The sequence below is a fragment of the Grammomys surdaster genome, unplaced genomic scaffold, assembly GCF_004785775.1.
Source record: "Grammomys surdaster isolate TR1022 unplaced genomic scaffold, NIH_TR_1.0 224, whole genome shotgun sequence".
NCBI lineage: Eukaryota > Metazoa > Chordata > Mammalia > Rodentia > Muridae > Grammomys > Grammomys surdaster.
In genome coordinates, this window is record NW_021604669.1 from 268602 (window position 1) to 293032 (window position 24431).

At 51.6% G+C, this 24431-nt stretch overlaps 1 protein-coding gene across 2 annotated transcripts; it reads left to right on the top strand.

Moving 5' to 3' along the window:
* Window positions 1–5320: 5320 nt before the first annotated feature.
* Arc (activity regulated cytoskeleton associated protein) lies at window positions 5321–8596 on the top strand. 2 transcript variants are annotated; one of them, XM_028773281.1, is made up of 3 exons: window positions 5321–7121; window positions 7359–7498; window positions 7685–8596. In XM_028773281.1, the coding sequence occupies exon 1, from the start codon at window positions 5321–5323 to the stop codon at window positions 6509–6511; it is 1191 nt and encodes a 396-aa protein (XP_028629114.1). In that variant the 3' UTR covers window positions 6512–7121; window positions 7359–7498; window positions 7685–8596. The 2 variants fall into 2 exon arrangements, with proteins under 2 accessions (XP_028629114.1, XP_028629115.1); XM_028773282.1 differs by having other exon boundaries at window positions 7362–7498.
* The last annotated feature ends 15835 nt before the right edge of the window (window positions 8597–24431 follow it).

The following is a 24431-nucleotide window of genomic DNA, read 5'->3' on the forward strand; positions in this document are numbered from 1 at the left end:
TTCTAGACTATTCTGGCTTGAGCAATGACAATTAAAGGGGCTGACCTGTTTTCTACAAGAAGAGTCCCCGGGAAGTGCTGGGTGCTCTTTGTCAAGTTCGGAGGCTGTGAGCAAGGGCACCCACTGGCGCTGACAAGTTGCAGAAGACAGTAATCAAGCTAAAAGCACAACAGGGGACCATCTGTGGGGAAACTGAGGTCAGGGCAGGGATGGGGGCTTAGAGAGATTTACTCATGTTCCTATAGCACAAGGGGGTGTCTCACATGATGACTCTAAGAGCCCGGAGGTTCTCCGCCTGACCTCTAGCCCAAATCCTACCCTGCTTCTAGCCTCCATCCATATGTGGCTTGGGTAGATTTCTGGCCCTCTCTGGACCTCAGTCTCCCTTATGAATCATGGCTGGGTTCAGGGAGGAACACAGGTCTCTTGAGGACAGACTCCCACAAACCTGTGTCCTTGTCCACTGCCAGGTGGGCAATGGGAAATGCCTGGGGCACAGAGAGCATCAAGACTTGTGCAGATTCCATGGAAAACTACCAGGCTTCCTTAGAGGCTGGCCTGGAGGAGCTGAGGCAGGAGGCAGGAAGGAGGAGGGGGGAGAGATGAGGGAGGAGGGTCTGGTGTGTGGGGGCCCTGAACGAACAGGCTGCCTTGCCTTGTTCCAGGGACAAGGATGTAGCACACAGCCTGCCAGACGGAAGAGGAAGGAAGGAAGGAAGGGGGTGTGTGCAGAGAGAACATGTTCCTGGGGCTCGGGAAGGAAGGCTGCTGGAAAGGGAGGGGAGCTCCGGGCCCTGGTGAGAGCAACTCAGCCTCTTGTGGTCCCACAGCTTGGCTCCAGTCCTGCCTCCATGCCCTAGCCTGTCTCTGTTACTGGCTAGCTCAGTGGTCCCCCACCTTTTGAGGGCTGCTAAATGAGATTATCTTTGTGAGAAATTAAACTGCAGCTCTGTCTTAGATTCTCCATCTTTTCCTGCTTCCCCAGCATCTCCCTCAGTCCTCTCCCTCCCCCACCTTGATGTTCTTCAGTCTCAGCCTCCAAACCACTGTGCATCCTTGTGCCCGGTTTGGGGGGGGGGGCGAGATTGGAACTCCAGTCTCGGTTCTCAGCTCCTGAGGCTGTCATCACCAGCCCTATTGTGTCCAGAGACTGGCAGTAGGGGTGACCGGAAGTCATGCAGCCAGCAGAAGGCTGGTGGGAGGGCCAGGTGTCCTCTCTCCTGCTGGAGGCTCATTCTTATGTCAGCTTGGCTTGAGGGTACTAGTCCTTAAGCAGCAGTAGGCAGTGGCTTTCTGAAGCACACTGACTGGAGTTGGGTCCCTCCTCCTTTCCTTTCCTGTCCGACGCTGACGCCAAGAAAGGACTCCAGCAACCTTCAGCTTAGTGTAGCTTTGTTCTCCAACTGACACTGAGGGAAAGGTCAGGCCAGATGATTAGAAGGGGATGTGGAAAGGCTCAGCCCTTTCTCTTCCTCAGATCCATGTCAAATGACTGCTCTGGACCCCTGGTTTCAACTCATAGTGTAGACCTTGAGTTGGACAGGGTACCCAGGCATCAGCCAGGAGCTAAGACCACTGGTCTGGGCAGCAAAAGTCATCTGTGCAAAGTGGGTAGCAGGTGGCTGTCTAGAGATTTGATGAAGGCACCTGGGCCAGGTCCTACTGCTCAGCCAGTCAAGAGACAGAAGCCTATACTCCTTCTCCTGTGCCCACACAGATGCAGGTCTGTGGGCAGATGAGAGCGGGAAGCCCAACTAAATCCCTGCTGTGTCCATCTCTGCTGCCCTGGATTCTGGCTCCATAAGGAATGGGGTCCCTTAACCCATATCACAGGGGAGATGATCAAGGTACTTGAGTGCGTATATACTTGTTCATGGGTACGAAGACATGCTTGTGTGCACCTTTGTGTGCAGGTATAGGGGTGGCTGTGAGCTCTGTCCTTGAAGGAGCTTGCCCTTACCCTCTTTACTAATGGATGTTGACTGTTCAGCCTCAGAGAAAAACATCTAGCCAGACAGAGACACCTGTGCCCCACAGTGGCCATGAAGAGACGTCGAAGATATCCCATGAGGCACAAGGAGGCGACTTAAGGGACCCTAAAGCCCCCATGCCTCTGGGAGCCTAGGTGGTAGGGACCTGGACATGTGTGATTTCTGTCAGGAATCTTGTGCTCACCAGAAGTCTCTGGTTGGGAAGAGGATCAGGAGAACAGTGCTAGAGGTTCCAGAGGTAGGGGCAGGACAGGAGGCTAAGGGACACTCCCTGGCCTCAGAGCTCTCTGACTGACATACCAGGAGAGGGCCTCATCCTGAAAAAAGGCAGCTTAGCATGATAGCAATGCTGAGAGGCCAGAGCCCAGGGTATCTGAAGTCTTGGGAACAAAGGACCAGGACTGAAGGGGCTGTGGAACCGTGGTTACCTGGATCTTAGCACTTTTAAGGATTCACCCAGGCCTGCCCCATCCCTAAGGACTCCTGCTTTTCAGCAGAATTCACCTAGAATCTGTCAGGTAATTTTGCCATGTTCCCCCACGTTCTTTCCCTGAACAGGCTCAGCCTCCCCACCCCGCCCAACCCCTGACCTGCCCTGATCCTTCCCCAACCTTCCAGGGGGTTGGGGATGGCAGGATTAGTGGGGTGGGTACTGGAAGAGTGTGGGTTAGAAATCCCCCTCTCTGAAGGCAGGGAGCCAGCCAGCCTGGCCTCTTTTCTAGCAGCAGAATGTAGCCCCAGGCTGCAGTGTGGGGGCGAGAAGGGAGTTGCTGAGAGTTTCTGGGGCGATAATTGGGCAGCGATTAAGTGTTCCCAGAGGAGCTGTGGCTGTTGTCTGTGTCTGTCACCTGTCACTGGGCTTCTGTGTTCATCGCTTCTGAGGACCCCAAAGGAGGAAGAAGGGCTCCATGTGACCTGTCACCCCAGTAGGGCTCAGGGTAGTGTCTCAGGAACAGTGGCTTGAACGGACTGCCCTCTAGGGAGATAGGAGATGAAGTGGCCAGAGGGCCGAGCATCTCAGCATTGGAAACTTTTTTATTTGGGCCCAATCCCCCTACAAACAGGGATTGGGGAACCCTGGCTACTGGCTACAGTGTGGCTGTTTGTCACCCTTGCCACCTCCAGCCTTCTCATCCCCAGCTTACCCACTCTAGGGCCTGTCCACTAGCTTCCGTGTGGGTACATAGAGGCTGACTCCGGCCACCGAAGGGCTGCTTCTGGCATATGTGCAGACAGGCCAGGGTCCAGCTGGTTCATCAGCCTGACCCCGTGGTGTAGGACCTTGGCTAACCTTCAGCTACCTCCAGACTCAGGCCAGCACCTCCCAGCTCCGAGGATTCCTCCACAGGAAAACTCTAGCTAGTCCCTATTCTAGCAATTTCTCTGCCTGTTTCTCCTCCCTGCAGTGGTGCCCCTCCGCCTGCCTTCTGTGTCCGCCTACTCACCTCTAATTAGAAATGCCAGGAGAGCCATTTTGGAGGAGTTTTTTTTTTTTTCCCCAGAAAGACATTCCCTTCAGGGATGGAAGCCCGGTGGGGAGGGAGGGGGGGAGACAGGTTGACTCTAAGAGAGGTAAAGCGCCTCAAGGCTTCTTGAGAACAGAGGAGGGGCTGTGAGGGGTACAAGGTGAGGGGCTTTCTGTAGGTGTGTGAACAACAGTGGGGTAGGAGAGGTTAAGGTATACGTACGTGTGGATTACAAGTAGGGGCCATCGGTGTGTGTGGACAGCTGTGAGTGGGGGACATGAGTCTATAGAGAGGGCTGTGAGTGGGGGCATGAGTCTATAGAGAGGGCTGTGAGTGGGGGCATGAGAATACAGAGAGGGCCGTGAGTGGGGGGCATGAGTCTACATGGAAGGGTGTGAGTAGGCTAAGTGTTGGGGGGTATGAGTGTTCAGTGTGTATATATGAGCGAGAGAGGGGGGAGGAGATGGCAGAGAGGAAAGGGTATTCTTGCAGTCACCATGTGTCTGTGGGCCCCTGTAGGCTTCTGCTGTGGGCTGGGATATGTCCCCAAGTAACATCAGAGGATGAGAGACCTAGACCCGTGTATCTGGCTTGGTGTAAGCCAAGAAGGACGCCCTCCCCCACTGCACCACAGCGCTGTTGCCAGGGAGTCGGAAGGGGCCTCCCTCTAGAGGGAATCTCAGCTTCCGGAGCCCCATTCCTTATATGGTATCTTGCTTTCCTCTGCCGGCTCCTTCCCCTCCCTCCTCCTTCTCCCTGTCTCCTTCCTTGAGACTAATGTCTTAGAAGTCTTGGGAAGCTTCTGGTCCAGTTCTGTGTCCTGGGGGCTTCAGGGCTCAGCAAGTTGCCTGAACCTCCTGATACCCCTAGGCCTTACCTCCGTGTCCGTACAGGTTCAAGTGATACATCTGTTTCAAGGGCACTGCAGCCCTGTTCAGCTACTAACACACAGACAGTGTCCACAAACACACCAATGAAGGGGTCTAGAAAAAGCCTTCCCTTAGTGGAGTTCCCTAACAGTGTTGGACCAGGCTAGGACTTGGACTTATGACCCTTGGGGCACGGTTGGGCAGGAGGTAGGGGTGAGTGAGTGAGTGAGTGTGTGTGTGTGTGTGTGTGTGTGTGTGTGTTACCGCGCGCGGTAACCAAAGACAGCTGAAGATGGAAGAGTTTGGAGTGAAAGATTCCTATCAGGCACTTCTGAGGTTGCATACTGTGTGGTCAGGCTGGGCAAGGGTCAGGATGAACGCATCAATGATCCAGAAGGGTAGTGTATAGCTGCTCCCTAAGAAAAGAGATCATGAGACCCTGAGGACAAACGGTAGGTAATAACCTGCCTTAGCCTCATCCTCCGCTGCCCAGGACTAGGTAGAGGAGAGTGTCTCTGGTCCCCAGGATCCCTCCGGGTGGGAGGCGCGCAGCAGAGCGCATTAGTCACTCCAGGCTGTGAAGGGGCGGGTCCTTGAGGGCACCCGCGGGAGGGGAGCGAGTAGGCGCGAGGGAGGCGGGGCCTGCGGCAGGAGAGAGCGCGGGCGGGCTCTGGCGCGGTGCCTGGGCGCGGCCAATGGAAGCCAGGGCTCCACGAGCTACCGCCCACGGGCCCCAGGCAGCATAAATAGCCGCCGGTGGCGGCTTCAGTGCAGTGCTCCGGCGAGCATTCTTTCCGCAGCCGCAGTCTCCGAGCCTCTCCAGCTTCAGCGGCGGCGAGCCTGCCACACTCGCTAAGCTCCTCCGGCACCGCGCACCTGCCACTGTCACTGCCACTGCCGCTTCGCGCCCGCTGCAGCCACCAACTCTGCTCCCTTCCGGCTTTTGCTTCAGAAGGGTTCTTAGCCTGTCCGAAGCCTCAGCACCGGCGAGCAGATGGAGCTGGACCATATGACGACCGGCGGCCTCCACGCCTACCCTGCCCAGCGGGGTGGGCCGGCCGCCAAACCCAATGTGATCCTGCAGATTGGTAAGTGTCGAGCTGAGATGCTGGAGCACGTACGGAGGACCCACCGGCATCTGTTGACCGAAGTGTCCAAGCAGGTGGAGCGAGAGCTGAAAGGGTTGCACAGGTCGGTGGGCAAGCTGGAGAACAACTTGGACGGCTATGTGCCCACCAGCGACTCACAGCGCTGGAAGAAGTCCATCAAGGCCTGTCTTTGCCGCTGCCAGGAGACCATCGCCAACCTGGAGCGCTGGGTCAAGCGTGAGATGCACGTGTGGAGGGAGGTCTTCTACCGTCTGGAGAGGTGGGCCGACCGCCTGGAGTCCATGGGCGGCAAGTACCCAGTGGGCAGCGAGCCGGCCCGCCACACCGTCTCTGTAGGTGTGGGGGGTCCAGAACCCTACTGCCAGGAAGCTGATGGCTATGACTATACTGTTAGCCCCTATGCCATCACCCCGCCACCTGCTGCAGGAGAGCTGCCTGAACAGGAGTCAGTTGAGGCTCAGCAATACCAGTCTTGGGGGCCAGGTGAGGATGGACAACCAAGCCCTGGTGTGGATACACAGATCTTCGAGGACCCACGGGAGTTCCTGAGCCACCTGGAAGAGTACCTGCGGCAGGTGGGTGGCTCTGAAGAATATTGGCTGTCCCAGATCCAGAACCACATGAATGGGCCAGCCAAGAAGTGGTGGGAGTTCAAGCAGGGCTCGGTGAAGAACTGGGTGGAGTTCAAGAAGGAGTTTCTGCAGTACAGTGAGGGCACACTGTCCCGTGAAGCCATTCAGCGGGAGCTGGACCTGCCGCAGAAGCAGGGTGAGCCACTTGACCAGTTCCTCTGGCGCAAGCGGGACCTGTACCAGACCCTGTATGTAGACGCTGAGGAAGAGGAGATCATCCAGTATGTGGTGGGCACCCTGCAGCCCAAGCTCAAGCGTTTTCTGCGCCACCCACTCCCCAAGACCCTGGAGCAGCTCATCCAGAGGGGCATGGAAGTGCAGGACGGCCTGGAGCAGGCAGCTGAGCCTTCTGGCACCCCACTGCCCACAGAGGACGAGACTGAGGCACTCACACCTGCTCTTACCAGCGAGTCGATAGCCAGTGACAGGACCCAGCCTGAATAGAGGGGCCAGCCCAGGGTCCCCAGCCTGCCTGCCACACCCAGCCTGTGGCTTTTTGCCAACTAGGACTTGAGCTGGGGCTGACTTCTAAAGGGATGCCCTGTCCAGCTGGACATCTACTCACCCACTGGCCTGACTCACAACCGCCACACAACCAAGCTACATGGACCAAACATCAAGAAACCCACCTCCCATAGGGCTCCCACCTGCCACCCACCTCTCACCTGTCTGCCCTGGTCCTGGCCCCAGCCCCATTGGCCTCACCCTCTATACTCTCAGACCATCACAGAACACCGTTGGCTTCCTCATTCTGCTCCAGTGTCCTTTGGGTAATCAGGAAACCAAGTGTCTGAAAGGCAATGAAAAGTCGGCACCAAACCCAAGGGGGCATCCCAGGGCAGATGCTAAAGCAGAATCAGAGATGCCGAGGGAACCTCAACTTCTGGGGATGCAGCCCGCTCCTACAGACACAGCAGGTCCAGCTGGTACCCTAGCTGCCTCCCAGAGCAACTGACCGGTCTTGGGCAGCATAGCTCCCCTCCCAGGGGTGAGCTGAAGCCTCACATGCAGCTGAAGCAGTAGACCTGACATCCTGGCACCTCCTGGCCCCAAGGTGAGCCCTGCTCTATGTATCTTAGAGTTGGGGGAGGGGCGACAGAACCAAGTCCACTTTCCAGGAGCCCTTCAAGGCTTCCCTAGCAAATTAGCAGCAAGGGTGGAGTGGCATTAGGGTGGGTGCCATGGTAGTGGGCTCTGGTACTTCACGGTCCAAGAAGAGGGCTGAAGTGGGGGTGGCACTGGGGGAATTTGCTAAGCCAGCTCACAGGGACCCTGTGATTTCTCACCCCAGCAGTGATTCATACCAATGAAGAAAAGCAGAGCTCAGCTCCATGACTCAGCCATGGCAGGCGGAGGGTCCCAGAGGGGCTGAGTCCTCACACCCAGCTGAGGCAGCGGCTGGAGTCTTCAGAGCCAGGAGAATGACACCAGGTAAGAGACTCTTGTCTCCTATCCTAACCAAGCCCCAGATCCCAGCCACTCTCCAGATTTCTGGGTTATCTGAGAAGTCCTGACAGGCCCCAGGGGCACCAGTTGGGAGCAGGGTAACCTGGTGTCCCTCCTAGATCTAGTGGTGAGCGGTTCTCTAACCGTCTTGCTGCTTCCTGTCTCCTTCAGGTCTCAAGGCTGCTGAGAAGTCTTTCCTGCCATGTCTGGAACGGGCATCACCACGGCACCAGCACCATCCCCTCCTCTCTTGAAGCTGCCTACACAGAGGTTCCAAGACACTTTCAAGGCAGAGAAAACAGGATTACAGAGAGGAGGTGTCTGGCAGAGGGCAGCGCCCCAGCTCAGCCTAAGAGCTGAAGGTGAAGACAAGCCAGCGTGAAACCACGGGTCTGCCATGATGCCCGCCCCGCTGGCCACTCATTAGCTGCCAGCCACGAGCCACTGCAGCTTGAGCAGGGCCTGTACCTTTGGTCCTCTTAGCACAGAGCCCAGCTCGCTGTGTGGCCTTTGGCCCTCGCCAGAACCTTACAGGAGCCTCAAGGCTTGGGCCCCAGCCCAGCCTGACCTTTTCTGCTGTGCCCTGCCTGCCGGTCAAGCCCAGTCCCAGGAGTCCTCAAGCCTTGGCTCCTAGGCTATCCCAGGCACTTCCCTGACCTGCCCAGTGATTGCCCAGCTGAGACCTCATCCATGCCCCGGCACCAACCGCCTCGTGCTGGTAGCTGCTTGTGTCCTGCTGTCTTGAGTAGGCCTTGTTGGGGTTCCTCCATCTGCCCGGTCTTTTGGTGTTCTGAGACCAGTTCCATTGATGTTTTGATAAATCCTCCACCCTGGGCCCCTGCCAGCCCCCACAGGTTTAATTTTGCACATAAACCATGACCCGTATTCATTTGGCTGTCACGGTGTGTAGGAAGGCCCTGGGGACTAGGGAGACCCTGGAGATCTCAAGAGAGTGTGGCTATCCCCTAATTTCACCAAGCCTTGAATATCCAGCCAGGCCATCTGCCCATACCATCTTACCTCAGAGATAGACATATATATATATACATATATTTGATTTTGTTAATAAAACTATGAAACTTACTGGAGTATGTGCCATTTTTCTAGGGTGTGGGATGGGCTGAAGCAGGACCTCAGAGGAGGCTGCTGTGGACCCCAGAAAAACTTCTAAGTCTGGAATCCTGGGCCTTAAAGCCTCTAGGACACCCAAAGGCCAACCCCATGGCCTCTAGGCCTAGACAGGCCCTTGAATCTCCATGCTGGGGTGCAAGGTGTGCTGCAAGGGGTCTCTTCTGCAGAACTGGGCTCATCTAGCTTGTCCAGCCTGGAATCTGGAGACAGGGTCAAAGTCCTGTCAAAAGGATGGTGCTTGCCATCTTTCTGGCCTTCAGTTTTCTTATCTACAAAATGAGAAACCATCATTTAACTGTATCCAGGCCTGGGTTCAAGAACTTTGAAATAATCTGTTCAAGGTCACCTCCGTGAGCAGTGCCAGGTTACTGAGAAGGAGAGGTGAACTGCAAGGGGTACAAACCCCTTACCAGCCAGACCTCAGTAAGGCTAGCAGGAGACAGAGAATGGTGAAAAGGGACTATTTGATTGCTAGGCCACACCATCTTAGTCTGATGAAGTTCGTGGGCAGTTGGAACTCTAGTGTCCATGGGAGAGCACTTCTTACTAGCCTATAGGCCTCAGCTTTGCCACTGGCTTTTCAGATGACCCCTACACACACACACACACACACACACACACACACACACACACACGAGCCCAATTCTGAACTTTCACTATACCTTTGGAGCATCACAGAAGTATGGTGTGTTTGAATGGCCCAGTGGCCCAATAGGTCATCACAACTGCCATGGTCATCTGTAGATGCCCAGTGCCCCCTCTGCTGAGGTTCTGCTTTCTGGAGCCCCGGGCAAGCCAGCGGAGCTAGCCAGGAATTGCATCAGCCAGGCCCAGCCCAGCCTGGGAAGAGCTGCACCTGCTGGTGCCTGGAAGCAGCACAGCACCTGCCCAGGGGAGGATAAAACCTTCCAGACCCAGAGCAGAGGCCTGAGAGGCAGGTTACAGATGGAAAGGAGGGAGCCACCTGCTGCCAGGAAGTGTCGTCACCCTCTGCAGGGCCAGCAGGAGCCGCAAGCGCCAGGGAAGATGAAAAGCTGCCTCTGCCCTTTCTCTCCTCTGTTTCTTTTACGTACTGAAACTACTGACAAGAGGGAGGGAAAGTGGCAGAGGCAGAGGCGGGTGGCACTGCAGAGAAAGGCCACTTTCTCTTGCTCCCACACCATTGTGCTCAGGAACCTGGGACCAGACACGGTTTTCCTTTTAATAAGTCGCCCCTGTGATTGACAGGTTTTCTGAACACCAGCAATTTGAGACATGGTTCTGTGTTTCTGTACCCAAGGAAACAGGCAAAGGGCCCCACATGGGGTGCAGGAAGAGGTGCAAGGGCCCAGCCCACTCTCAGTTCCTAATCTTCCCCCCACCCCCACCTTGTGCTTCCCTAGCCCTGGCTATACCTACACATTGGGTATCATGGATCACTAAGTCCTCTCACAGTAGGGCAGGGGAACTGAGGGAGAGGGCTGTGCTTGAGAGGGTTTGGAACTGAGCTGGGCCAGTGACGGGGGCTCCAGAATGACCCTTGGGCTCTGTCTGGACATCTAGTTCAGATGGGATTCTGGTCATATCCCTAGGTCATGACCTTTCTCGGATATCAAGTCTGTCTCACCCCATGATGGGACAAAAGATGGCTTTAGTGAGACACAGCTGTGACAAGACTCAGAAAGAAACAGAGAGGCAGGTGTGGGGCCTCCGCCTTCGGTAGATGTTGAGTGTGGAAGAGATGAAGGACATCTTTTCAAATAGACAGGAAGGTAAAAGAGACATGCCCTGGCCATGGAGAGAATGAGCCTAGCCTCCCTGGATTCAGGGTTGAGTCTCAGGGAGGAGCCAGGAAGATATCCCCAAGAAAGGCAAGACACATCAGACCCTGTCCAACGTAGTCCTGGTTCTCTGACCTGCTGTGCCTCTGTCCATGGAGCAAGGAGCCTGGAGTATAGGCAACCTACAGTTTGTTCTCAAGGTACAGACCACACTCAAGGATCAGTTTCAGTGATCCGGCCCAGTCCCCACTTCCCTGTTCAAGAGCACACTGAGTCTTGGGATACCTCTCTCTCAGTAGGTATAGTGGGGTTTTAGTATTAGCACAAGATAGATGACCACATAGTTATGTCAGTGGATGCCCCAGGGGATGGGGTGGGAAGGATAGGAGAGAAGGGAAGGTTGAGTAGGCTGAGTGGGAGAGAGAGGAGGAGGGGGGAGGGCTAGGCCTCCAGGCTGACCATTTGTTTGGGGCCAACAGAATTCCTTCTGTCTCTTCTCTGCTGGAGCTTCTCAGCCTATCCTGCCAGGGCACAGCGGGTGTTTTTTTCCTCAGAATGAGCCCAGGGCAGAAAGTACAACAAGGCTCCAATGGGAAAGGATAGTTGGTGTGGTTCATTCAACAAGGCTCAGGGAACCCAGGGCAGTGAAGGTGACCCAGGGGCAGGGACAGTGAAGAGAAGCAGAGGCTACAAAGACACAGACAACCCCACTTCAGACTGTCTATGTGCCCATCAAGCAGGGCCAAGGGGACTCTCAAGAGACCAATCCCCTGGGCTAGTCATCACGGACTGCCACAAGTCAGTGGAGTACTAGCAGCTGTGTCACTGTGACCAGCCACCCACAGGCTTCAGGAAACCCACTCTTCCACTGTGGAGGAAGAGGGTCCATCTCTGGCCACTGGGGCACTCAGGATGACCTCCATATCTGTTTCCATAGTCAATAAAGTGTAGGTTCCTGTGTCACCCCATTCCCCACTCCAACACACAAAGTGTGCTGTATTTCTCCCCCTGAGTTTCAGCAGCCATATTTATTTCCCAGCTTAGGCAAGTTCCATTTTCCCAGAGCTTGAAAGGTGATTGAAAAAAAGTTGAGAAAACGGCCAATACTAGCCTGGACTTGTCTGTCCATTTGACTTTCCTTCGTCCCTGTTTCCCCTTCCCCCTCCCATGGGGAACTAAGGCTGGATTCCCTGACACAGGATGAGGTCAGCAGAGCCACAGAGATTAGGAAGGGGTACCCAAAGAACTCCTTTATCGCTGCCTGGCCTGTGACTGGGATTCAGAGCAAGACCACAGGCTATTGGGGACCTGCCCACGAGGACCTGTTAAAAACTAACATGCTTCTTCCTACCACTGTTAGGGGTGTGGCAGACACTCAGTGTCTTGGGAGGTGTTATAGCCAGTGGCCAAATGTTTCCTCTTGCCTCAAGGAGTTAACTCCAATGTGCCCTCTATGTCAGGATTGTCCTCAGGGGTCAAGGCCTTGTCTTCTTGCTATACGGATTCCTCTCTCTCAGATGGCCTGTCCTGGGTTTTGCTTTTCAAAAGTTTGGACAGTCCAAGTCAGGAAGCAATGAATGCTTCCTGGTACCATCCCTCTCCCAGGCCAGCATCTTCCCACACAGAATATCTCCTGTCCCTTTACCATGGAGGCATACCTTTCTCAAGGGCAAGGCACTTCTTGCCACTGCCCACATGGTGATCTGGTACCCACCTGGCCCTTTAGTGAGGACATGTGTGTGAACTTACTACAGTTACCCCACCAGGGGCTCCTCCCTCTGCTCCACATGTCCACATGAGGCTGGGGGGCAGGGCTTGCTCCAACTGCAGTGTGGCCAGATACTGATGTCAGGTCTAAGACACATTCAGAATGACAAGCTTGTTGGGTCCCTGCTAACTGAACCTTCATCTTCTGGCCCCACCTCCCAAGTGTCCCTGTATGTGTCCTTTTGTAAACTTTACTTTCTTCCTGTGTGGGACAGAGCAAGAGGCAGAGGCTGAGTTTGAAGGGCCAAAGACAGGGCTTTCTGTGGGTAACCTGCCTCTTGTTCCCACTGACCCTCCAGCCACCTATGGATCCTGTCCATGGGCTACTCAGGACTCACTCTTCTAGTTGGCTACTTTCTACCTCTTAGAGGTCACACGCTCTCACATTCCCACAGGAGGAGATGAGGACTCTCAGATGCATCCTCTCTTCCGGTTGTCTCCATCTCCTCCTGAGGGGCTCTCCCACGCCTGTCAGAGCTCCCAGCTTATGCCCTAGTTTTGAAGGCACTGGGTGGCATACATTAGCCTGTTTCCTCTGGGAAGGAGGCCAGGCAGCCACTTGGGTATGGGGGCCCCTATGTGGGGGAAGCAGATGTAGGACAGGATTCTCAGTCCAGAAGCTCCCACTTCTCTGTGGAGTGACTCCCAGAGCCGAAATGCCTCCTCCTGATGTGAGGAAACCGAGGCCAAAGAGAGATAAGGAGTCAACAGGTGAAGCACAGGGCATCCTCCTATCTGTCCTTCCTCAGGCCCTACCTCAGAGCTCTTGTCCTTCCTGCTCCATACAGTCCAAACCAACTGCCCTTCTGGGTCTACTCCAGAATGACCCCTGCCTAGACCACTACAGGAAACCCTAGTGCTGACCCAAGCCACCTCAGAGACCTTGATATGGAGAGCCTAGTGTGAGCATAGGAAGAGGCATCATAGCCATTCTAGAAGCTGGCTGACCTACATCAACATGGGGATCTACACAGACGTGCTTGCTCTTGCCAAGCTCCCAGCTCGTGAGAGCTCCATAGTCCGCTTCCAAGGCCTCCCCACTCTGCCAGATGCTTCATAGTCACAGATGCCCTGTGGACTTCTGTCTCTGCTAGCTACTTGAGTAAGAGTGGTGGCTTAAGATTGTGTCTCACTCTGGATACTCTCTGTTCATGAAACAAGGCTTAGACTTGAGTGTCTCCATTTCAAGGGCTGGTACCATATCTTGCTGACACAGTAAACAAACAGCCTCCATCTGCCAGCAGGTTAGGAAACATGAACAGAGCAACTGTTTAGGCCCCCAAAGAATTTCACCTGGGCAGGTGGTGCAGGATCTTTTCTGAAACATGATACGTGAATTTAGCAACCACAGATGAAACCTCCTCACCTTGTGCTATAAAGGACCTCAGGACTAAGACCTGGAAGCCAGCCTGACCTCCTATGACGTGCAATTCGGGAGTCTCTCCAAGTGTGGGTAACAGTCTATCACCTGTGTGACCTTGGCTGCCACCTCTGCCAACCAAGCCCATGTTAAGCCCTAGCCCTGTGCCAATGTGGTAGGACTCTAGTGGGCTGTATAAGTACCAAGGGAGGGCAAGTCTTTCCTGGCAGCTATTGCCCAAGGACAATAACCACTCAAGGAGGATATGACCCCCCCTCTCCTCAAAGGTGTGTGTCTCTGCTAGGATGATACCAGGCAGGGACCATGGGGGATCTGGGTCTGTAAATTCCAGCACACCGAGCCCAGCCTCACACCTCTCCACAGGCACCTGCCATCCCACAAGGTTTCTGGGCTGCACTATGGACATCCCCTCTGTCTTGGCACTTGTCTGTTGTTCCCTGAGGGCAGAACCTCCCGTATATCAGCCCCAAGACCACTACCCTCCCTGTTCAACAGCATCCAGAGGTGTGGATTGGGTCACAGGTGAACTTCCCTACAGAACTCAGAGCCCAGGCTCAGGCTTAAAGCAGTCTGGTGTCTTTCCTGCCAGGAGCACGGCTGTAAAGGAGGCTATTTTTAGTCACTGTTAGCCCCTGTAATTATCTTGTCTGCTTGGCCCTGGCACCTGGTCCAGTCCCTCTGGAAAATGCCAGTTGTCTCTTAACACTGAGGGAAACTGGAGACGAGGGGAAGGTGCCCTTGTGAGTCAGAGTCGGGGACAGTGACAGTGGTCAAGAGCTTCTTCCATTTTTATCTTTTCCCTCTTCCCAGAGGCTCTGTTCTGTCCCCAACATACTGCCCTCACTTGACATAGGCCAGCAGAGCCTTCCAAGAGGTTTTGACACCTCCTGGGCAAGGGAGGTTGGAGGCTTTGAAAGGTGGTTGGTCCCCATTTCTTTCCATAGCCGTGGAAATAGACTGCCTCTAGGAGCCAAACACTGATTCTGGAATGGAACAGGAGTCTGGTGGTTCACCAAGACCTTTGCGTGTCTTGGAGTCCCATCCATGACAAGAAGCCTTGTGGCTTTCACTACACCCAGAACCTGTGAGGCAGCCTTGTTGGAATTTACTCTCTCTAGACCCCTTGCCGCACAGGGCTTCCCTGTAAGCAGATGGGTAGTGTGGGCTGGGGATTCTGTGAGTCTCCCTTGGGCTGCCTGTAGGCATGTGTGGGAGGAGGACCTGGGATGAAGCTAGGACCTGGGTTCCTAGCTACAGAAGGGAAGTGATCGCCTGAAGCCAGCTCCTACCTGCGCCTCGAGTTTCTGCTCGGGGCCACAAGACCATCCCTCATGTCTGTCTTGTGTGAGGTTGTTGGGCCATAGTCTCCCTTGCTCTAGAGCCTATTGCCCATTCTGAGAGGCGGCTGGAGTGGTTCTTCCACTGGCAGCTGAGATCTTGAGCTGGAACACCAGCAGCTGTGCTCAGATATGCCTCTCCCCAGTCCTCTGCCCAATCCTGTATTCTTTAGAGATTTAGTGTGGGCTCCTTCTTCAAGGAGGCCTTTCTGTAGCCCAGGCAAACCCTCATTGTCACAGCCTGCAGCAGAATTCTGACCCCAACCTACCTTTGCACTGAGGGCCAGATCAATCGACCAAACTCATCGTCATGGTTACCTATGGTGCATGACCTTGCCACTGTGACGAGGCCCCGGGTCCACCAGTCACCCCTGTGGTGGGCAGACTGGATTCTGAATGTCATCATCCTCTTGTCACATTACCCAGCCCTGTTGTAGATCTTGAGTTGAAGGAGGGTCTGGTGTCCTCACAAGGTGCCAGAGTGCCAGAGGAAGGCAGAGGGAGAGCTGAGGGAAGGGTAGAACAATGTGAGAACAATTCTCACAAGGACTCTGCTGTGGCTGCCTTCGAAGACCAGAGACATGCCAAGAGCCCTGAGTTGTGGTAGCCCAGAACCTGCCCAAGGCTATCCACAGCACATTCTAAAGAATAGCTATGACACTCAGGGATGAGCTCTGGTCCATAGAACTGTGAGACAAGTATTATTTCTGCCTCAGCCTCAGTAGAGCAGGCCCTTCCCCCTTTTCACTGTGGCCACAAAGCCCCTCAGTGTCCTTACCTGTCAATAAGGCCATGATGGTGTCAGCTCCTGTGACTGCTGCTGCTGGGCTGACATACAGCTCAGATGAGGCATCGTGCATGTGGACAATGCTCCGTGGACTGTCTTGGGGAGATGTTAGCAAGTGCTGGCTGTGGCTACTCTGGAACACACTGGACAGCAAGGTATACCACCTGTGTCCTATTTAGAGTAAGCTCTGGGACACAGCGGAGATATCAGAGACTGACTGGTCACATGCCCTGGACCTGAGGCCTGGTTCTGCAAGGGCGGCATGTGACCCTGCAATAGGATGGAGACAGGATGGAGCTGCTTATCAGACTGCAGCCTTAGTGATGGGAGCTGATCTTGGCTGCTCCCAGCTGCTCAGTTCTGAAGCTGTTGCTCTTTATTTACCTTCTCTGCGTTTCCACCTCTGCCCCTCCCCCACCCTCTAAGGCATTGCTATGGGAACCAAGCTAGGGTAACCACAGTATCCCTGTGGGATAGGCCTTAGACCCCAGCAGGTGTGTGTGTGTGTGCGCACGCGCCTGCATGCGCTCGGGTGCGTGTATGTGATTGGAGCTGTGGGCTGAAGAAAGGTCCCTGGGAGATCTGTGACTGGAATCATGGGGGGTGGGGAGAAATTAGAAATCTCTTGTTGCACATGCATCATCCTCCGCCAGGATACAAGACCTGCTACCCCCCGCCCCCGATACTCTTCCACATCATCATGGGTTCTGGTCACAGACACCTCAGTTCTGACACTATCTGCCCTTCAACTGCCCTTGAACTCAGCAACTGACCCGTAAAGCATCGGGAGGTGCACATGATCTGACTTGGGGACACAAGGGTGGCTCCTGTGGATCCTCAATGTGGAGTCCCTTCTTTCTGCTTTGTGTTCCCCATCTGATAGTGTTTGCTCTTGCCCCCTCCCCTCTCTCCTACAGTGTGTGGCCACCTGCAGGTCAGTGTAGGGGACCTGGACAGCCAGCACTCTGAGTATGCCTGGAGCAGTTCTCCCGCTAGCAGCAGCCTACGCTTGTCACTGCTTCCGCCCACGGGGATCTGGGAAGCTCCATGCCTGGAGTCCCAAAGAGCTGTGTAGGCTGAAGGAGAGCCTCAGGGCTGGTCTTTAAGGCTGCAATCTTCCTTCCTCTGCCTCCCCCAGCTTGGCCAGTCTAGGGACCACAGACTGAAGGAAGCTTTTTTCTACTTGGAATCCTGAGCAAACCAGGTTCCCAGGGCCAAGCATAACCTCCTTCTCAGAGCCCCAGGGCAGGTAGGCCAGTAGACATCCCAGATAGTTCCTCTCTGCTCTCACTGGCCACGGGGCTCATCTGGTCTCATATTCCTCATGCTTAACATTAAATGCTACATCATGGTGGCAACACACTGTGTAGCTCTGTCCATGGTGCTGACTGGAGTTGCACCCACATCCTCATCTAGAAACTGAGCTGGGGGCCATAAGGGGGAACCTTCCTGCCAAAAACAAGCGTTGGGGCTAACATGGGTGAACCTCAGTGCATGAGGCCCAGACTACTCTTCTAGACTCCCTGAAGTTCTGGTGTACTGAGTGGCTCCTAGTGGAATGAATGTTCCATAGGCTCTTATCATGAACATGACACATTTATATTGATCAACAAAGTAGAATTTATTGAATAACAGTAAATTTACAAGCTATGTTTGTTTTGTTGACTGTAATTTGTCAAGTAGTCCTGATTTCCTTTGATGGTTGGTGGAAGCAAACAGGTTCTTTTATTCTCAACTCTCAGGTCACACATCAGACTGTGAAACACACACACACACACACATGCACACACACTATAGAATGATACGGTTTTATAAAGCCTGCAGCAATGTTTAAGGAGTTTAAGGATGCCTTGCTGGAGGCAGAGAAAGAAAGATGACGGAGGTCAAGTTGTTAATCACAAACATGGGAAGAAAAACCACCCAAAATTACCATGGGCAAATTAAAGCAAGCAATTAATTCAAGCAAAAGTTTTAAATTCATGTATACGGGCTGCCTCTCCCCAAGGCAGGTTTTGAGAGGTCAGCCTTCAATGTGATTCAGAAGACAAGGTTTTTATAGCTCAGGGGTAGGGGATTTTCAAATGGGGGATTTGTACCGGGCAAAACAGGTACTGGGTTACAGAAGCATAACAAGTTAGCCATAATGACCTCCTGAAACAAGACAGCACATGATTGCAAGGTTGTCATAACAGGTAGTCATAATAAGACAGCCTTAACAACTCTTTTGAAACAATGATATAGTTGCAAGCTGGATGTAAGTTTTGAAACAAAGACATGACTGTCATTCCTGCAACAAGCAGTACAGACCATTGGTAGTAAGGTTACAGGTGCAGCATAGCCTGACCCTGGAGAAACAGAGGTTTGTCATAAACAGGAATGAACCTAAAAAGATGGCTTTTAAGCCTAAAATGGTTCTTCACAATCTCTCTGGTAGATTAGGAAAGATGTTAGGAACCCAGCTGGAGAGCTACTGAGAACTCAGAGCCAAGCGGCAGGGGCAGGCCCAGCAGAGCTTCAGAGGTTCAGGGCTATAGAAATGAGGAGCAAAGGCACAGGGCGAGGCCTGGATGGGTGGACAGCAAGTGGAGAGGGTATCGTCTAGCAGGGAGCTGATCTAAAACCCTGGGGACAGCCTAGAGTTCTCTGCCTTGTTATTGTTAGTCTCTTGAGGCACATACTCAATGGTCAGGTGACAGTTTGGTGGTGGCCATTGCCATCACAGTATTAGTTATTCTCCTTCAGGGATTTGAAGACCTCAAGGTTTGTATACCTGACTGAAAATTGTGACAGGATCCAAGGATGATCATGATTATCTGGTATCCCAAATAACCTCACCAAAGGAAGGGCATCTCCCTCCACAGTACTTAGTCCAGCTGACTTCCCCAATCTGTCCTTTATTTTCTTTGGAGGCTAGGAGGAGTAAAGGACTAATCTTTGGAGATTAAAAGCACTGACCTCATACAACTAAACAGATTTAAACCGGGGCAGGGTCATACCACCACTCCTAAGAGACACGGCTTGCCATCATCAAGGAAATGGCCATCCACCCTCCAGGTGGAGACCTTTTATCCTAACCCTAAAATGTCCAGTCAAACTGAACATTGGTTGACTTTTTTTTTATGGAAGCCTGGGCAGGAAAGATCCATGAGAGATGTATACCCTTTAGCTGAACATTTTCTAGGGCCTTGTCCAGACCCCTGACGTCCCATTATCTCTTAGTGTATTCATTCGGCCATCAACTACTTTACCAGCTTTACTACTTTTCAATACCAAAGGAATTATGGCTTGAGTCATATATTGTCCTTAGTGTAGCTGATTGTGTTCTGTCATCTCTTCACAGGATTTGCCAGGGACCCACTATGTCTGATGGTCCCTGGGAATAAGGATGTTTGTCTAGTTTTCTTTCTTCTTTTCCTGCTTCCTCCTCTTCCTTTTTTTCTTCTTTGGTTTGTCGAGACAGGAGCTCTGTGTAGTAGCCCTGGCTGTCTTGGAACTCACGTTGTAGTCTAGCCAGGCCTGAAACTCAGAGATCCATCAGCTTCTATTTCCCTAGTGCTGTGATTAAAGGCGTGCTCCACTACTGTCCACCGGGCAAATGTTTTATGAGCTTAGGACTGATCATAAGTCTTATCCATTTAACTTTTTAAAGCATAAAATATAAATATTAAACATAAAACAATAAATCACATATCATGTGCTGAATGCTGGGGAGTAGACAGAAGACAGCTGACAAAAGTTACTTACTTGGTAGTATGGACTAAATTCTAGAAAAGAAGCTGTGTCAGCAAAGACTGGTTAAAAACTGCCCTTGGATCTAAAGAGAGGGCCCAGTAGTTAAGAATACTGGCTGCTCTTCCAGGGGACCAAGGTTTCTCTGTATAGTCCTGGCTGTCCTGGTACTCACACTGGAGACCAGGCTGGTCTTGAATTCAAGACACCTCCTGCTTTTGCCTCTCAAGTGCTGGTATTTAAGGTGTGCATCACCAGGCCTGATCTAGTTTGCTTTCTATTGCTATGATAAACAGCATGACAAAAAACAACTTGGGAGAGGAAGGGGCTTGTTTTACCTTTACAGAAGTCCATCAGTGCAGAAAGTCAAGACAGGAACCCAAAAAAGGGAACACAGAGGCTGTGGATAAATGCTTCTTACAGGCTTTCTTCTGAGGCTCAGTTCATTTTTTTATACAACTCAGGATCACAAGCTGAGAGAGAGCATTCCCTACAGTAGGTTGGGCCCTCCCACATCTGTCAGTGATCAGGCCCCATAGAGTTTCCTATAGGCCAATATAATGGAGCTATTTCCTCAACTCAGGCTCCGTTCCCATACATCTAGCTTGACAGTGGAAATTAACCAGTACAGCATTTCTTTTCCCAAACTGACATTTCTTTTTTTCAGACAAAATCTTGTAAACTTGGGGCAGTCAGATTCTGCTGCTTCACAGGGCCCTTTCTCCGAGCAATCCAATGGCAAATCTTTTGTTTTGAGACATGATACTATCAGAGATATTTGAGGAACTATAGGGGATTAGGGACCCAGGACCTGCAGGCAGGAGTATCCTGGGTAGAAAAAGGAAAGCAGATAGGAGCAGAGCTACAGATAGCTGTGGAGGCCCTACTACTTGGCTTGGCCTTTCCCTGCACTAGCTGTTCCCTGTTGTAAGCTGGAGCTACCACTCCAGATAGGCTTGCTAGGGAATGTGAATTGAGAAAGGACAATCTCTATGCAGGACTTCTCTGTCTTTCCTCCTCCATCACTGCAAACGGGGAAAAACTAATCCCAGGATTCTTTAGAGATTTCTACTGGGCTGCCTGGGAAGCACCAGATCCCTCAAACCCAAAGCAAAGGAGTCTGTTGGGTTTGTTGTTGTTCTTTGTTTTGCCAAGGAGTTTGGTTTCAAGGCCTCCCTGGGGAACAATGAGAAATAGCCATCTGTTTTATTCGGATTTTTAGTGCTGTGGTAAAACAACCTGACCATAAACAACTGGAGGAGGAAAGGATGTATTTCTCTTTACCACTTCCAGGTCACACTCCATTGTTGAGGGAAGTTAGGACAGGAACTCAAATAGGACAGGAACCTAGAAGCAAGAGCTGTTGCAATGGCCATGGGGAGGTGCTTCTTATTAGCTTACACCTTGGGGCTTGTTCAGTATGCTTTCCTTTAGCACCCAAGACCAATATCCCAGGAGAGGCACTACTCACAGTGAATGAGGTCCTCCCACATCAATTATAAATAAATACAAAAATACACCACAGACTTGTCTTCAGGCCAATCTGGTGGAAGAATTCTCAACTGAGGTTCTGTCTTCCCAAATGACTCTAGACAGTGTCAAGTTGACTTAAAAACTAGACAGCAGAGCCCTCCAGAACTCTAATACTGCCCTCTAAGTACAAAAGGGGAAGAAAGTGGTTGGAGGTGCCTTATATGCCACTGACCTCTGGCCTCAAAGTACCCCAACTTGGTCCGGAAATTCCAGTCAGACATGTTATGCTGACCATGGTCTGCAGGATGCATCTTTCTTTCTTCTTTAGATGTCAAAGGTCCTTCCCTTTATCATCCCTGATTCTCTACCTTCATCCCCTCCTCTTCTAAATGCTTTGAACACCATATCCCCCACTTCATATCCTTTGCATATGTGTCCCTCATTATATTAGGGGCCCTCAGAGACTGATCCAGAGCCTTCTACAGCTCATCTTGAGGTATCGAGGATACTCTCTTTATAGGAGGTTAGGAGTGGAAGACCCCAACTTCCTCAGGGCTTTCTTTCAGAACTAAGAAGTGTAAAAGAAAGTATTCTAGGTGCTTTGCTGTGTATCCAGATCCATATTTACAGGCCTCCCAGCAACTAAAAACCCACTATGACTTAACTTGAAGAGACCAGAGCCTAACCCTAGTGGAAAAACAGGGGGTAACTGACATACAAAATGAGCTCCGTATGCCCCACAGCAATGGGTCTAATGTAGCGAGCCCTACTGGTGTGCACATAGTTCTCTTAGAGTACTTTAGATCAGGGAGGAGCCTGGGGTAGGAAGCAATATCTAGTGCACAATGGAGACGCTACGATGGATAAGTCCTTCAACGACTCTCAGTTGGCTTCAGTCTGCCACAGGAAGAAGAAACCTAGTACTTTTCTCCAGAGATTTAGAGAGATAATCAGGAAACATACTAGCAAGGGCCCAGGACCTTTGAAGGAGGTTCTCCAAAAAGACAAATTCCTGATCCAATCTGCCCCAGATATCTGCAGAAAACAGAAAAAACTAGTGGGTGAATCAGGCAAGAGCTTGAACCAAGTGATCCCAAGAGCCACATCATTTCAATGTAGGCCTGGGGACAAAGCCAAAGGGCGCCAGACCCATTGGTCATTGTGAAAGCCACCCAAGGGAGGGCCATTCCAAAAGGCTGTTCTGGGGAATGTTTTCTCTGTGGATAGCTGGGGTACTTATGGAAGGAATGCCCTCACAAAGGAAAGGGCTATGAGGCAAATGTTCTGACCCTTGCCCAAACCTGTTTTAATTGCAAAGAAAATCACAAGAAGGGTCCCAAGAACTCCAATGGCCTAAGATCACATCCCTCATTTGAACATTGGCAGGCACCAAGGAACCCTCTCCAAGCTCCCATCATACCAGACCCACTTGTAGAGCCCTGGGCATCCTTATCATTAGGACAGCATATGGTCAGCTTCTTTGTAGATATGGGATCCTGGTTATATTATCTTTCTCTTCGCTCAATGCCTAATCTCACCCCAACCTTTTGAGGAATATTTAGCCAACTCCAAAAATGCTTTCTTTTGCCTAAAAATGGGAATGGGTCCTTGTCCTTTTCCAATAGTACCTGAGACTTTTCCCCCTATTGGGCATTCATATCCTCACCCAATGCCAGGTATAGTTGGTTCCTCACATAAAAGAGAACTCATGTGGGATTGGGAAACTCTAGGCTGGGCCACAACTGCTTTACCAGTCCTGATGACATCTTAAGGATACTATGTATTTTCCCAGTCAAGAACAACACTCACTCAAAACAGAGACAAGAAGGGGACTAAAGCCTATTATTCTAGTTCTTAGAAGGCAGAGATTCTTGAGAGAATATTCCAGCCCCTAAAACTGTATGTGGGAACTTTAGCAGGATCTGTAGTTAGTTTGAACGCAAATGGCCCCTATAGACATATATTTAAATACTTGGTCTCCAGTTGCTGAAACTATTTGGGACACATTGGAGGGCATAGCCTTTTTGGAAGAGGTGTGTTACTGGTTGCAAACTTTGAGGTTTCAAAAGCCCTTGCCATTCTCAGTTAGCTCTCTCTGACTTGTGCTTGTGAATCTGTAGAGTGCATATAAACAAGAAATAAGATCAGGACCCAGTTGGATATTATAGCAATGAACCGTTAGTAAGCATGTAGAAGATAGGAGTTGAATGTTACATAGATGAGCAGTCAGCTGTGTGTAGTAGGTAAGAATGATGTAATAACCCATGATGCAATGCCAAAATGATGTAATGCTACAGTGTGATTGGTTAGAGTGTGACTACGCCCTTGTAAGCAAATAAAAACAAAGGTTTACAGCCAACAGTCAGAGTGCCTTGATGCTGCAGCAATGAAGACCATCATGACACCACTGACAGGTCTCAAGCCTTGCCTGCAAGCTTCTCTGCCACTTGCTTCTGAGTCAGGTACTGCATGTGTGTGATATAGACTGATTCTTGTCATTGTAGTGAATAAACCTTGAGATCAAACAGTATCTAGGCTCAGTCTCCCCATCCCAGCCTGAAGCTGAATGTGGCTCACCACAGAATCAAATGTAAGCTCTCAGCTACTGCTCCAACAAGGCATACGTGTCTGCTGCTATGCTTTTTGCCAGGATGGTCATGGACTCTAACCACTTGTAACTCAAGTTGAATGCCTTGTTTTTTTTTTTTTTTTTTTTTTGGTTTTTCGAGACAGGGTTTCTCTGTATAGCCCTGGCTGTCCTGGAGCTCACTCTGTAGACCAGGCTGGCCTCGAACTCAGAAATCCGCCTGCCTCTGCCTCCCAAGTGCTGGGATTAAAGGCGTGCGCCACCACTGCCCGGCTCGAATGCCTTGTTTTATAAACTACTTTTGCCACATTGTTTTATTACAAAGACAGAAGAAGTAGGCACTAAGAAGTGGGCGATTGCTATGACAGACACTACCATTTTTTTTTTGATGAGTGTAGAAGACTTTAGGACTTTGTATAAGGAAAGTGGTTGAATGCTCTATATGGGGCTTAATGGATCATTTTAGAAGGAGGTTGGAAGATCATAGTGTTGAGAGCAACATGGACCATGGGCTAGCTCATGAGGCCAGAGGGGAATAATATTAGTAACTGGGCTGGAAGCCATTCTTGTGATATTTTGGCAAAGAATGTGATATCTCTTTGCCTTTGTCCTAAGAATCTTCTTGAGACTAAATTGGAAAGTTTTAGAATAATCTTGTTGTCAGAGGAGATCTTAAGACAGCCTAATATTGACTTTGTTGCTCTGTTATCACTCTAATGCAGTGAAGACCTCCTCAGAGGGGAGACCCTCTCTCAAGTCTCAGAAAGTCGCGACCACCCAGTAATCTACTCGAGACACCATATACCGGAGCAATTGCGAGGTTATTTATTAGGGCGTGACAACTAGTTGCCGGTCAATTCGCATGCCCACGCAGGAGCTGAATTGACCCCGACTGCCAGTTTGGAACGGGTTTTAAAGGGAAAAACCACAAACCAAGGAAATGAGGAGGGGGTGAGGGGGTTGCTA

What these genes read in the sequence shown, in the direction of transcription:
- Arc (XM_028773281.1), top strand. Translation starts at nt 5,321, where the DNA reads ATGGAGCTGGACCATATGACGACCGGCGGCCTCCACGCCTACCCTGCC.